A 14,821-nucleotide genomic window follows, 5' to 3' on the forward strand; every position below is an offset into this window, starting at 1 on the left:
CTGCATATAATTTAGGACCTATACATACACACACATAGACAGACCTGCTAAATGTAAGGTGCACTGGTGCGACCAATTACAATTTTTAGATGCACTAAAAAAAAAATTTGGGTGCATGTGCTTTCCAAATGAGTGACTCTGGAGCCCTGTGGGTGCTCTTGTCAGTCACGTTATTGACTTGACTCTTATGGCCTGTTCATGGCCTAGTTTTCCCGTTCATGGTCCAGACCAGTTCTGTTCTGTTCATGAACTTGTTCTCTGTTCAAAGCCTGTTCATGGCTGTGTTCTGTTGAAAGCCAGTTCATGGCTGTGTTTTCTGTTCAAAGCCTGTTCATGGCTGTGTTGTGGTCTACCTGCTTAATCGTTACTGCTGGGAAGTATCAAAGCAGTGTTATAACTTATCATTAGCATATGGAGGTTTGTCTCATGTTGCCTAAAATCAAATCTATTCTTTCTAATATCTTCTTTTCTTTTTAGGTTGTCCTGAAACATTCAAAGTCAGTAATAATGACTGAGCATCATTGCTCTTGTGTTGCTGGCACAGCACTTTGCAACCACATTGTTGCACTACTCCTCCAGTCAGCTCAATATTCAGAGACGGGTACCAAAGTTGTCCCCCCTGTACACAGCTGCACTGAAACGGAGCAGCAGTGGCATAAACCAAGAACCATGGTCAGTTCCAAATGGTACATCTAATGTTTTTTGTTTATAATTTCATAATTTTGCATAGACCTAAGCACTGCTGAATTAACTCATAGGGGCTGAAACCAGGTCCAGTAGACCAAATGACCATCTCCAAGCCCAAGACCAGGAAGACCACAACCAGGATGTCCAGAAAGACAGGAACCTCAGGAGGAATTAGGTATGTAAATATGGAGTACTGTTTTACAAGTGTTTCAAGGATAAACACTGAAAAGATTATTCTTGTGATATTGAACAATGCACACCAGTTATTCACAATAATGTAGAGATTACAACTAAATTATATTCAACATCAATTTGTAAATTAGATTTTTGTATTATGTGAAATTCTTAAGTATAGAAAATGGAGTAAACCAATGAGCATCACTCATCTGTGTTCCAGAAGCACACTCTACAAGGCAATTGCTGGACCTCTTCCTGACCTCTCCGTTCTCAAGGTCGAAGAGGCTTACAAAAACTTTGACCCCCTGTCTAGGCCATTGGTCTGCAGCATGGGAATGTCTGCAGATCAACCCTTGGTTGACAGGCCTTTTGGACTTGTTCAGGCTGGTAGTGTCCTGTCATACCAACAGCCCCCAGTTCAAGCACGCCACATCATGCATCATGAAGATACTCTACCATTCCCCCCAATCCCCCTGGATGAGTACAGACTTGATGAGAAACTGCAAGGCTGTAGCTTTGTCCTCAGTGAACATGATGAGCTTCACATCAAGTCTCTTCAAGTCACATTTGACACAGCACAGAAAATTGAAGCCGCAACGACAGAGCAGAGCCGGAGTTCTGAGTGGAAATTGCTTCGCAGGCCAAGACTTACCTCGTCCAGGTATGGCTGGAACTACTGATAATTTCTTAGCAATTATTATACAATTACGACTTTTTCAATAGTATATTCAAGAAGCACATTGTAATCAGTGTTGATTTCTATTCAAAAGACTATGACTAAAACTAAATCAAGATTTTCTGTCAAAATCAACACTGATTGTAATATAATTTGGTGTGTGTGTGTGTGTGTGTGTGTGTGTGTGTGTGTGTGTGTGTGTGTGTGTGTGTGTGTGTGTGTGTGTGTGTGTGTGTGTGTGTGTGTGTGTTATATAATCAATGAAAAAGGTCAACCAATGAGCTAAATAGGGTTATTTTTATTCAAATCGATTATAATTGCTTAGTTCAATTAACTGTTTCACCACTACCTCCAGGTTCAGAGAGGCGTGCCATGTTCGCGGGATGTCTTCAGCAACGAATTTGGCTCAAATAATTATTAAAGGCACCGTGCAAACAGCTGACATGAAGAGGGGCCTCGACATGGAGATGGAGGCAGCCATGGACTATGCCAAGTTGAAGAATGTCAACTATTACCCCTGTGGCCTGGTGATACACCCTGATGTTCCCTGGCTTGCTTCCTCCCCTGATGGAAAGGTTTTTGACCCTCTTAAGCACCCACCTTTTGGACTGGTTGAGTTCAAGTGCCCCAATGTTCCAAGTTTTGTGGACTGTCAATACATGATCATGACGGATGGCTCACATGTCTTGAAGAAACAGCATAAATACTACTGGCAGATTCAAGGACAGCTTCTCACTTCTGGCTTGGAGTGGTGCGATTTCGTTGTGTGTGCACAAGATGACATTTTTGTTGAAAGGATATACAGAGATCCAGGGGTGTTGTCAAAAATCAGAGAGAAGGGTGACTGGTACTATCATTATGTGTACATGCAGAGCTTTTTAGAAAGGGCATAGGTCATGGGTTCCCAAACTGTTCATGGTAGTGCTGTAGAACAATGCTGTGAAATGATGCCACAACTAACACACTGTGTCATTACTGCCTTCAATGCAACTGGAGATTATTTCTGCAATGAGTAAAACTCATTCATCAGACTTATGCAGGAGGTTACTCAGGTATTAAATCACTTCAATCGATTGTGCTTGGGTGGTAACTTAGAGTTGAACGTTTTGTCATTTGACAAGGTTTGGCAGTTGCTGGTTTGAAGCCTCACTGGCTCTTCTTTATGTTTGGAGAACTTGCTTGCTTTGAAATTATTTTCCCCTCTTCTCTTATCTTTAATCCGGCCTGATTGACTAGTATGGATTGCTGTAGTAGTTAGTAACTACTAGTTACCCTCTGGTCTATTTCAGTTATTCACGTTTTGTGTGCCCCCCCCCCCCCTTTCTTATTGTTCCACAGCCCGATTGATCATAAAAATGGTCTTGGAATCTTTTGTGTACTTAATACTTCCACAGCTGCCTAAGTCCTCAGATGTCTGCTTACATGTTTAGCTTGTTTGGCAGGGGGTCGTGAGGGAAGTTAAGCGATTTATTCTGGAAAAAAAAGAATTTACATAAAAAAGATATCCACAAATTGAGGGGGAAAGGTGTTTGCGGTTGGTATATATTTTGAGACTTTCGCATTACGTTACACTAAAACATTTTCCGAAGGTAGGATCCATATATATTTTAGATATTGGGTTGTATGATGGATATTTTGGAGTGAAGTCCTTAAAACAATGTTCTATTGAGTTCAAGCAATTAATTGATTTGAAAAATAATCAAATGTACAGGGATGTTTTTCAACTGATTGAAGTGGAAAGGAATGAACCTTTTACAATTTTTCAACCACAATTTTTTTTTATTTTCACAGTGTAGTGCCTAAAAGTCGGGATATAAATATGTGAAATCTATAGCCTGTCCTACTAATGGCATCTGACTTTTCTTAATACCATGTATTATTTGCCGTATCTGCTGGTTTAAGAAATCCTATTAATCTCTGCCTTTTTGTTGGACTCCATTCACACTATTCTAATATATTTCAAAAACCTTAATAGTGTGTCGGTAATTCATTTCACCAGTTGCAAGTGCTGTAGCGAGGAAGTTGAAATATGTTGTTGACTTTTATCCTTGCGAGATACATAGGCCTGCAGTGTTGTCTAGAGGTACAGACCATTATGCAAGTGTAACACCTGAGATTCGGACGAGGGTCCCCCATGTGGGAAGGGACTTTAGCCAAACACCATAACCACTAGACTAAGAGGGAATTCCCTCTTGGCCAGTGGAGATATTAGGCTTTTGGTCTTCAGGTTGAGGCTCTGCTACACATGCGATGAATTAACAGTCAAAGTCAAACGACTTGAACAAACTTTTCAGGACCCTCCCACCCTGACAAGCACTTGGAATTGTAGGCATTACATTGAGTTTGACTCGGTTACACCGATAAATATTGTGAAAATAGCAGATCTACTAGCTCAGTGCGAGGCGTCGCGAGCTTGTAGATCGTCTATTTTCACTATGTGCCTCTTATATATTTGGCCAATTTGCTATTAAAAGGTCTCAGAAATGTGTACCCTGTGTGTACCCTATGTTGTATGTAAAGGTCTTTAGAAATGTGCAGATACCCTGTACAAACTTATACTGAATGTTGGTTTGTTTACTGTTGAGTGAGAAAACAATGTTGCACATTAAGCTAATCATCTGGGGACCCCCCAGTTTGGGAACCACTGGTTTGCAGGAAAGTGGCAACTAAAATGTAGACATACTGTTACAAGTCCTGTGTTCAACATTTCGAGTAAAAGTTTTGACATCAACATATACTTTAAAGTACCAAAATAAAAGTACTCTTATGAATGGCCCATTTCAATTAAAGATTGTATAAAGTAGGTCTTTTTACATGAAAATGTACAAATGTTGCAGTGGCACAATTTATTATCCAGCGAGCTTTTAATAAAAGTAATGTTTCACCAAAGTGTCTTATTCAAGTATATGCAAGGGTAAGTGTCCTCTTCAGGGTATGCAATGAAAATGGCAGATCTACAAGTTTTTTCTACTCTGATTCTCACACACACACACACACACACACACACACACACACACACACACACACACACACACACACACACACACATATATATGCATGAAGTAAGAGAGTGTGAATGTGGTCAATTCATTATAAAATAAAGGCCACTGTCTGGAATTACTTAGTAGGCAAGTGATCCTGCACTGTAAAATCCTCAGTTTATTTATAATTCAGTTGCATCTACACACTTTTTTAAATCCCAAATACAATCTGAAACAATGACGGCATGATATATTAACCACTTAAACCCTATGTACTTTGTTGACCACAGAGGTCTATAATAGGCCCCAAATCCAGAGGCTTCATTTGTCACTACTCACAGGTAGAAGCAGTGAAATGCAAGTGTGGTAACAGCAGCAACATTGTATTGTCTTTGCATATGGCTCTAACAGCTGCCGGGAAATAAACTCTTCTTGAGCCCCAGGCATTGAGGCACCTGTAGATGGTCACAAACAGTCCGTTTATTTACCCGTCTATTCTATTTCTCCCCCCCCCCCCCCCCCATATACACAAAATATCTCCATAGAAAATAGCCAATATAGCCAATCTAAAAGCTCGCAACACGTTCTGAGCTTGTAGGCCCAGAATAAGGACGCCAGGGTTCACATGGCTAAAAGCCGTCCACACCAAGAATGATGAACTGTTAAGATGACTATACAGTAACTATAATGATGTGAGCATCCACACTTATGAACGATAACGTTCTACAAACATGTTGAGCATGAGTGAGGTGTTGAAAGTCAGATCTGCTATTTTTCACTGAATTGCCCACGCCTTTACAAGAGCTCCATACTGGTAGTTGGTTAGTAAGCAGGCTACGGTCCACATAGAGTTAATGCTTCCCATCGAGGACACTGGAATCTCAGACTGGAAGAGTTTGTTCAGTTTAATTCTTCCAATTAGCCTTTCAACGTGGACTCGAAGGTGCGCAATCTCCTGGGTTTTCTTAACCTGTTCTGCTGGCATCTGGCTCTGTTTTGAGAGGAAGGGTGGGCGATATAGTTTACCAGGGATACAGTCCTGTATCAAGAATCCCTTGTCTGCCATTACAGCCATATCCTCTGTCAGCAGGCGTTGGAGGCCTGACTGCTTAAAGAGCTCTTTGTCACTGATGGAGCCAGCATACAGTTCTGATATGAAGGTGACAGCTCCATGAGGTGCCATTCCGAGCAGGCCCTTCAGGGTGGTATGAGACTTGTAGTTGGAGTACAGTTCACTTTGCAGAAGCAGACTTTCTGGCTGTTGGCATCTCAGCTCTGTGCAGTCAACAACTACCTGCCAAATCAAGTAACATCAAATTATTTTTCACACATAGTCCTACTGCAACATTGAGTAATAACCAGGCACAAAGGGGTTCCACTGCGCCTCAAGACAACTTTTGGCTGGTTCGGTGCATCTCAGGAGCGGGACTGGTATATGTAGAAGGAAGGCACTGTAGCAAACTCTGACAATTAAAGCCTTTTTATTCACAGGGTGCAGGCAAACAGAGTGACAACGTTTCGATGTCAATACATCTTTGTCAGGTCATAGAGCATGAACACAAAGCAAGCAGCAGTGGTGTAGCAGCCTGTATTGACATTGAAACGTTGTCAGTGTTTGCCTGCACCCTGTGAATAAAAAGGCTTTAATTGTCAGTGCCTTCCTTCTACACAGTTAAGTAATAACCAGTCACACTTCTCAGGTTTTAATAATGTAATAACACTAACTGGAGAGGAGAGATACTTTAAACATTGACTTTCTGTCAGAGACGCTAAGTCGCAATTCCTAAGACTTGGAGTCAGATATTCTCCTCTAGTTTCATATCCATTTGAAAGTTCTGGCATAAAATGTGTGTTTACTGTTTAGTATTATTTAGTACTTAGGATATGAAACTAGAGGACAATATCTGACTCCAAGTCACAGGAATAAATTATTGGGTGAGTACACATGCAGCGCGATGTTTTATGCCGCAAAGATCAGTCTGCTACCCGGGCGGGCATAGGAGCGATCTATGGCTGTGTATTTGGAATACATTAAATGTATGTCATATCACAGCCATTCTAGGGTTGTTGCACTAAGCTGATTCACAACAGTACATTACACCTACAACATTTAACTCAACTATTATATTTATTTTAGAACACTTAATGAATAATTCAGAGGAATGATAGTTATGATAAATGTAAACAATAATTAGAAATGCAGTGAGCCCAACGTGACTTGTATTCAGTGACAGTAGTTATCTCCTGCAGTCAATAGACTCTTCTGTGCAGTGACCAAGCAAAGAGACCATAATTGGCAAAACATTATTTTGGTGTGTAGCAACTGCGAGTCAGTTTATGTAACAAATAATACAGTAGTGTATGTGAGTGATAATGTTTACCTGTGTGTCTGCGTATTGGCTCTCCCTGAATTCCCTCGGCAACGCAGCCTGAACTTGCTCTTTAGATATCCAGATGGTCAGTGAGCCAAGTAGAAAGTACAGGTAATGGGTCCAGGTCGTGATGATCCGGCTAACTGTCGATGGGTGGATCCCAAAGCGATCTGCCAGGTCAACTTCTGTGGACCCCAGGGCCATGTACATGAGGTAAAGGAACAGCTCATCCAGCAGAGGAAGAGCATGTCTCTGTAAGACATTGTACAAAACATATTAGACAGTTATTATCTCAAGCATTCAATTTTACACATCTTTCTAATAGTCAGAAGTGGGAAAAACTTCTCCTAATGTTACCAACTGAGAATGGATTTGTTTCAGACATTTACACAGCCATCTCATCTCTTACTGATGTGAATACACAACGATTAAAAAGTAAATGGGAGAGAGAATTGAGGTCGAAGTTGACACATGAGTGGTGGGTGCTATAGACTTTATATATAATCATTTAAACTACCTCATGTGCTTAGTAAAGCCAAGTTGGCTGAAATGTATCCTGAAGCCGATTCAAAGTGTGATCGCTGTGCCCAAACACAAACACACCACCACACCTCATAGTCCAGGGGCCAACACTGATATTTTCACAAATTGGTACCACCTGAGGTGGCCGTAAAATGTTTGTATTTTTGTATTCCTACATGTCTCTAGTTTAGCTTAATGACAGTAATCACTCTAAACAAGCCATATGAAACCGTGATGTGTGTGAATCATTTATATGACTTCTAGACAATACTTTTTGGAATCCAATGGTCTTATAAACAGTTGACCCTAAGGTAATTTTACCAGTAGAATCCATTTCTGCTGAGGAAAGTTTGGTATTGTGCATATTTAATAAGATAATTGCATAATTGAACACATTTGTGAAAATAATCACATGATAAATACAATTACAGTTAGATATTTCAAAAAGTGTAAAACATATGTGAGAAAAAATAGTGGAGATACGTCTGTGACCTACTGGCAATTTGGTGCTGATCGGCCGAACGGTTTGCGAGATTAGCTCGGACAAACTGCTACAAGCTGTAGTTGTAATAGCTGTGAGATTGTGCATTTTGACATGGTGTTAGGTGTGGGTGTAAGGTTTTCAAATGCCCTGCATACAACTTGGGCTGGCCCACTAGTGGCCGGTATGCAGAAACTCCAATATTAGATGGCTCAGTATATGGTTGAACACCCCATAAATTCATACAAATTATGAATTATGTTACTATTGGGCATGCTAAAAAAGCATACAAAAAAAATCTAGGAAAATGTAACTTCCAGAAAGGCAGAAAGTCTCATTTTCAACATGGCGTCCATGATGGCTGCCAGGAGCTTAAAATGGCTATGTTTCAAATACTATTCAATCTATAAAGGGAGAAGCATAATACGCAAGCATAAATCTATTGCTTACTTACGAAATTACTTGAATAAGCCCAATGGGGTTGTCCAGTAATCCAGTAAGCCATAGCCCATTATAGGCACTTATTGTGTTATTAACAGGTGCTGTTATACAGTCACTATTCATCGTCATACTCATACTCTGACTCCTCTGGAAGATTTTTTTTATGTGGAATTGAGACATTCCTCAAGTTGACACAGACAGTAGTACATGGTTGTCCATATCTTCTACCAGATCAGCGGAGTGTCTTGTAGGCAGTGGAGAAGTTACAATGAATGAACTCCAAAATGAATGCTTCTGGAGCAGCATGCACTATTGACATACAGTAAGTTGGACAAATGGATCATCCTGCAGCTTGCACCCCTAGTTCATGGCACCCACACCCTCCTTTTCCCCATCAAAACCATGTATATGATAGACCAGTGTCAGCTATGACCACCCACTAGACCGAAGGAAAGTCAACTTTTACAAGCTTATGTTAAATGGGAAATGTCAATATTCAATGCTCTCTAAAGCAGTTAGGATAGGTCAAATGCAGAGGACAAATTTCCACAACACCATGTTGCTGTACTTTTAACTACATCTTATCTTGATTACATCCTTTTGTGGTATAGTGAAGCTACAGTAAAAACATACCGCACTGATCAAAATACTAAACCAGTAAACACAACTTACTGAGTAAGTACATGGAAGAGTTATTTCCTCATTTCTCTGCTGGGCTCTCCGTGCTCGAGTGACCCGGATGATGTTGGCAGTGGATGGTTCTATGAGTTGCCAAAAAGCCATCAGGTGCTCATAGCTAGCAAATCTAAGGAACATTAAGACACGTGCATACAAGTAAGGTTTCATATAATGGCATTTACAACATCATAACTTAGTAATGTTATTCATGTGAAATTGGTATGCTTTGTGCAAGTTATACTAACCTTGTGAAGACTCTGATCTGTGAATCTGAGCCTTCAAATCTACGTAGCCCAAACCGAGATTTAACTGTCAAGTCCTCCACTTGCTTCGTCAGTTGACGGATTTTATCTTGCATTTTATCCCTCTCACTCAAGGCCAGGGGCCTGTTCCTCGAAAGGTGAATTAAATAAGCCTGGATTTAAGTCAAATCCAGGCTTGACAAAGTCGGGTCCGTATAGCCTGGTTTATTCGGTTCCTGGAACGCCAAGCCAGGCTGAAAAGGAGCGACTTTGTCGAGCTAGGCCTTGTCAAGCCAGGCTGTGTCGAGCCAGGATAATGAAGCCAGGCTTCACTTATTTCTATAAAAGACCATGAAAGTCGATAGCAGAATCCTTGAACTTGACCAATCATGGAGCCCAAAACCAGAGCGGCGTTCTTCTCTGTGGCTGAACAGCAGCACTGCAGCAGCTCATGGAATCTTACAAGGAAGTAAAATTTATAATAAGCAAGAAAGGAAACACGGCCGCAATAAATATAGATCCAGGGAGAAAGCGTGGCAAAGTATTGCCGACAAATTAAATGCACAAGTTGTCCAAAAATATGCAATTAATTTATATACAAATCCATAAATATATAATTCAGTTAGGTTTAAACATAAGGAGTTTAAGTGAATGTTGGAATTATAATTATAAACACTTAGAATAATTTTCTAATTTCAAATTTCTAAAATCGAAGATCTACAAGGGAAAAGCTTGCCTTTTGGCGGCCGGGGGTCCACGGTCCACGGGGGTCAACGGGGGTCCGGGAGTACACGGGGGGCCGGGCCCCCCGTGTACTCCCGGACCCCCGTTGACCCCCAACAGAGGTCTGGGGTATACGGGGGTATACGGGGGTCCACGGGGGCGGGGGTCCACGGGGGTCCGGAGGTCCATGGGGGTCCACGGGTCCACGGGGGTCCGGAGGTCCATGGGGGTCCGGGGGTCCATGGGGGTCCGGGGGTCCATGGGGGTCCATGGGGGTCCGGGGGTCCACGGGGGTCCGGAGGTCCATGGGGGTCCGGGGGTCCACGGGGGTCCGGAGGTACACGGGGGCCGGGGGTACACGGGGGTCCGGGGGTCCACGGGGGCGGGGGTCCATGGGGGGCCGGGGACCCCCGGCCACCATAAGACAAAAACATTTCGGGCTTGTAGATCTTTGATTTTCGCATAAGAATTGAATAAGTGTAGAAAAACTCATTGGTTTATGATTGGAGTCATTGGACTAACAGCTATTTCACAAAACTTGAAGAACAAGGCACTGGATTAATAAAGCTTGGCTGTTAGCCTGCTCCTGACCAGGCTAACTTCACAGCTAAATTGCCATGGTAACTAAGCTAGGCTTGCTTCAATTCTCTTTTGAGGAATCGGATAAGGCTAAACTTAGCCAGGGTGAACTGGCTAAACTAATCTTCAAGATAATTCACCTTTTGAGGAACCGACTCAGCTCTAATCCTGGCTAAATTAAGCCAGGATAGGTGGTAAAGCCAGGCTTTAGCTCTAATTCACCTTTTGAGGAACAGGCCCCTGGTCAACTATGGCAGGTTCAGGGGCTGTGCAGTAGTCGTGGTCACACACTTCCACTGCATGTGCAGCTGCTCCATCCCCGTCATTGTCAGTCTGATCTGCTGATTGATTGAATACTTTATTGGGCAGAAATACAAACAGCAGGAGTACAGTCATACACTTGGTCTAACTAAAAGGACAACCCCAAAAGGTCCTGAGGACTTGTTTCCATTGAGGTCCTGTGTATTCAATTCATAGAGATATTTAAAGACATACAATAATATACAATACTATATCCTAGACATCATCAGCATTAGTAGCAATAAAACGTAGCAAAACAATATATGTATGTAAACTGTTGGGGGGGGGGGGGGCATTTCTGGTTTTAAGTTTAGACGTTAATCAGACCAGTTACCTCCAGCTGCAGCACCTCCATCCCCGTCATTGTTGTCAGCCTGATCGGTGCAGTTAGCCACTGCCACTGGTCTTTCTCTCCTCTCCCAAACACTCACACGCTGGCGGACTTGAAAGCCATTCCACTCAAAAAGTACAGGCAATGCTCCCTTTCTGAGACGATTGACTCCACCGGTAGTTTTGCTCAGCTCTTCAGGGAGGAAATGCCTGCTACACACCCTGCTCTTTGAAGTGACGGTGAAGTTATCCCTTTTAATGTTGACAAGCCACTTTGCTCGAACCTCAGCATCAGCTGGGAAAACATGAAAACTCATGGAACAGAATGAAGATGATGCAGAGCAACGAGGGACTGAGCAAAAGTCTGCAGAACTGCCCGTCTTCTTCATAAATGTCGTGGTGCCTTTCTTCATTCTGTAGTTGCTAAAGTTGCTTCATTGCTGTAGTTGTTAAAAATGACCCTGAGCCATGGCGAAATATAACGTGCCTTGTATAGATGGGTTTCCTGTTTGTAAACATGAGAGGATGATGCGCGCGCAGTGGCGGGATGAGCCTGTAGAGGGCGCTATTACCCGCAGCAGCTCTGGCCATTGTACACTCATAAAATAAATGGTCTTCACCAGGTTTAATGAAAGTAGATTAAATGATGCAGTTTGTAATATCTTCTTTACTCAATAAAAATTATTTGTCGGAAGTTGGATCTGTTTGTATATAATAGCAGCATTATGCCTATTATGCCTATAATAGCAGCATTATGCCTATCTAAATCCCAAAAATAACAATAGAGTGAATGGCGCTTCCGGTTCGTTCTCCCCCGCGCATGCGCAGATTGCGCACTCTGCTCTGTGATGACGTCGCGCGGAAACCCATCTATACAAAGCTGCGTTAGCCTACAGAGCTAGTTGGCTGGCTAACAACAACAACAACAACACACGTTGCAGAGAGACACCGTTAAAACACGCTGGCAACACTAAACACACAACAAACGGTAAATTATACGAACAATACAAACACAACTGATACACGCAAGTTATTAAATAAATAAAAAAGTGACGAGAAAGTACTTAAATTGACGGGGGGAAAATGACTGAAGTCAATGTATTCCGGATGGACCGGAAGTGAACAGCGGGGTTGTCGCTCTAGCCGGAAGGGGGCGGAGGACTTTGTGCAAGTGGAGAATAGAGATACTGTGTACTGATTTGCATGACATTTGGATAAAATCTGTAGGAGTATTGTCAAAAAATTGGTTTTGCACAAAACGGCCTCCTGGTGGCGCTATAACAGGCCCATGTGAAAAATGTGGGGCAGAGGTTCTGAATTGGCATCCAGGGAGTGTGTGTGCACAGTTTCACAACGGTGCCGGAGATTAGCTGCTAACACACAGACACACACACACACACACACACACACACACACACACACGCACACACACGGACGGACAGGGGGTAAAACATATTCTCTCGCCATGCCTTTCGGCCTGGCGGAGACAATTATGATATTATAAAACACACATTAATCACTTTAGCCCTATTTTATACATACTGTAGGCTATTTGAAAATAGCCGATCTACAAGCTCACAACGCGTCGCATCGCGAAGCGTTGTGAGCTTGTAGATCTGCTCTTTTCAAACATTTTAGTCCTTTTACTTTTGGTTACTTTAAGTACATTTTGATGCCAATACTTTTGTACTTTTACTCAAGTCAATTTTGAATTCTGGACTTTTACTTGTAACGGAGTATTTCTATATTGCAGTATTGATACTTTCACTTAAGTAAAGAATTTAAGTACTTTTAGTACTCCAGGAGAGGATGTTACATAAAGCTGAATGTAAGAGTAACTAGAAACAAATTTCCTACGAAAATTTAAGTGTGCCTGCGTTGGCTGAGGAGTTGGCTGAGGGGCTTTGTTGCCGTGGTAGCGAAAAAAGTAATAGCCTGGTCGGCCCGGTCGTTGCGCACGTTTTGATGTATACATTGGCAGGGGCGTGTCAACCGTGTGGGAGGAGTAGCATTTTGATCCCCCCGGGCGGCCAAAAAAGTCAAGAGAAACCCAGCAAAATAATGATTATAAAATCCATAAAAAATAAACCGAAACTCAATAAAGGAAAATTAAAAAAACGAAAAATTTAAGGTAAAAATGGGCATCTAAAACAATGTTTGAAAAAAATCTAATAATTTATTTTAATATATAAACAATTACTCAAATGGTTTCAAGTGCTTGTTTCACCCACTTCTGAAGGTCTGACACATAAACTGACCATTATACATTTGTTTGCAGACCCCTATTTAGGGGGGGTAGGAGAAGTTTCGGAGCATTTCGGGCACTTTTCAAAACCGGAAGTGATAAATCCACTTCCTGTTGTGACGCATGTGTTCGCAGACCCCTATTTAGGGGGGGTAGGCGAAGTTTCGGAGCATTTCGGGCACTTTTCAAAACCGGAAGTGATAAATCCACTTCCTGTTGTGACGCATGTGTTCGCAGACCCCCATTTAGGGGGGGTAGGCGAAGTTTCGGAGCATTTTGGTCACTTTTCAAACTGGAAGTGAAGAGGTCCAAGTCCGGGTTGGAGCATTGAGCTGCATACCCCTCAGAGAGTATTTTGGTGTAAAAAAAAAAAAAAAGAAAAAAAAAAGTTTGGGGAAAAAAAAGTGAAAAAAAAAATAATAATAAAAAATCGGGAAAAAAAAAGTTCGGAAAAAAAAAAGGTTGAAAAAAAAAATTTATGGTCCACCCAAAAATATGTCCACCCATCAACCTACACTCTTAACCGGATCTGTAACTGTTAACATGGCTTTGAATGGGGGACTGTAAGGGGGCGTGGCTACGTGGGTGGGGGCGTGGCTACGTGGTTGGGGGTCCCCGGACCCCCAACCCCCAAACATGTCCACCCATCAACCTGCACTCTTAACCGGATCTGTAACCGTTAACATGGGTTTGAATGGGGGACTGTAAGGGGGCGTGGCTACGTGGGTGGGGGCGTGGCTACGTGGTTGGGGGCGTGGCTACGTGGTTTGGGGTCCCCGGACCCCCAACACCCAAACTCATTGATAAGCAGTTGGCCATGTGGCCGATGAGAGGAGAAGAGATCCTGGTCCATTTCAATGTAAAAGGTTCATTACATCATCATCCTAGATGAGGATGATGATGATGAAGGGTAGGTTTGTAGAAAAAGTCTGAATTTTGGACTGAAAAGGGGGCGTGGCTACGTTGTTTCGCCTATAACGTCGCCGTGGTAACGCGAAACGGTGAAAAAAGTAATGCGGTAAGTGGCCCGGTCGTCCCGCACGTTTTGATGTATACATTGACACTAACGAGTAAACCGTGTGGGAGGAGTAGCGTTTTGCGCGGTACGTGCGGCCAAAAGGGGCGGGGTTTAGCAGTTTTTCGCTAATAACGTCGCAATGGTAACGCGTATCGGAAATTCACTTCCGAGCACATCATTCCCGAACTGGCCGCACGTTTTGATGTAGTTATTGTTGCGGTAGTGTAAATCGTGCGGCCCGTACGGACGGACGAAGTTTTGTGGCGACATGGAGACTTGGATTAATAAGTATGGCGGAATGCAACAAGTGTGCCACTGCCATTGCATGGCAGGCACACTTAATAAGCAAACAGCCTGGTCTACAAACAG

The 14,821-nt window shown here is 42.5% G+C and overlaps 2 protein-coding genes across 2 annotated transcripts; one reads left to right on the plus strand and one right to left on the minus strand.

Annotated features, from left to right (window-relative positions):
• Nucleotides 1–443: 443 nt before the first annotated feature.
• LOC308086378 (uncharacterized protein) lies at nt 444–2,433 on the plus strand (the record flags this gene model as incomplete). The annotated part of the gene is made up of 4 exons (XM_080429898.1): nt 444–672; nt 759–862; nt 1,085–1,525; nt 1,896–2,433. The coding sequence occupies exons 1-4, from the start codon at nt 508–510 to the stop codon at nt 2,431–2,433; spliced, it is 1,248 nt and encodes a 415-aa protein (XP_080286024.1). The 5' UTR covers nt 444–507.
• Nucleotides 2,434–5,038: 2,605 nt separating this feature from the next.
• On the minus strand, nt 5,039–9,373 carry LOC308086379 (uncharacterized protein; the record flags this gene model as incomplete). The annotated part of the gene is made up of 4 exons (XM_080429899.1): nt 5,039–5,815; nt 6,903–7,145; nt 9,010–9,142; nt 9,261–9,373. 4 exons carry the CDS (start codon nt 9,371–9,373, stop codon nt 5,297–5,299), a joined length of 1,008 nt encoding a protein of 335 aa, XP_080286025.1. The 3' UTR covers nt 5,039–5,296.
• Between the last annotated feature and the right edge of the window lie 5,448 nt (nt 9,374–14,821).

The sequence above is a fragment of the Gymnoscopelus braueri genome, assembly GCF_963280865.1.
Source record: "Gymnoscopelus braueri genome assembly, chromosome: 6".
Taxonomy (NCBI): Eukaryota; Metazoa; Chordata; class Actinopteri; order Myctophiformes; family Myctophidae; genus Gymnoscopelus; species Gymnoscopelus braueri.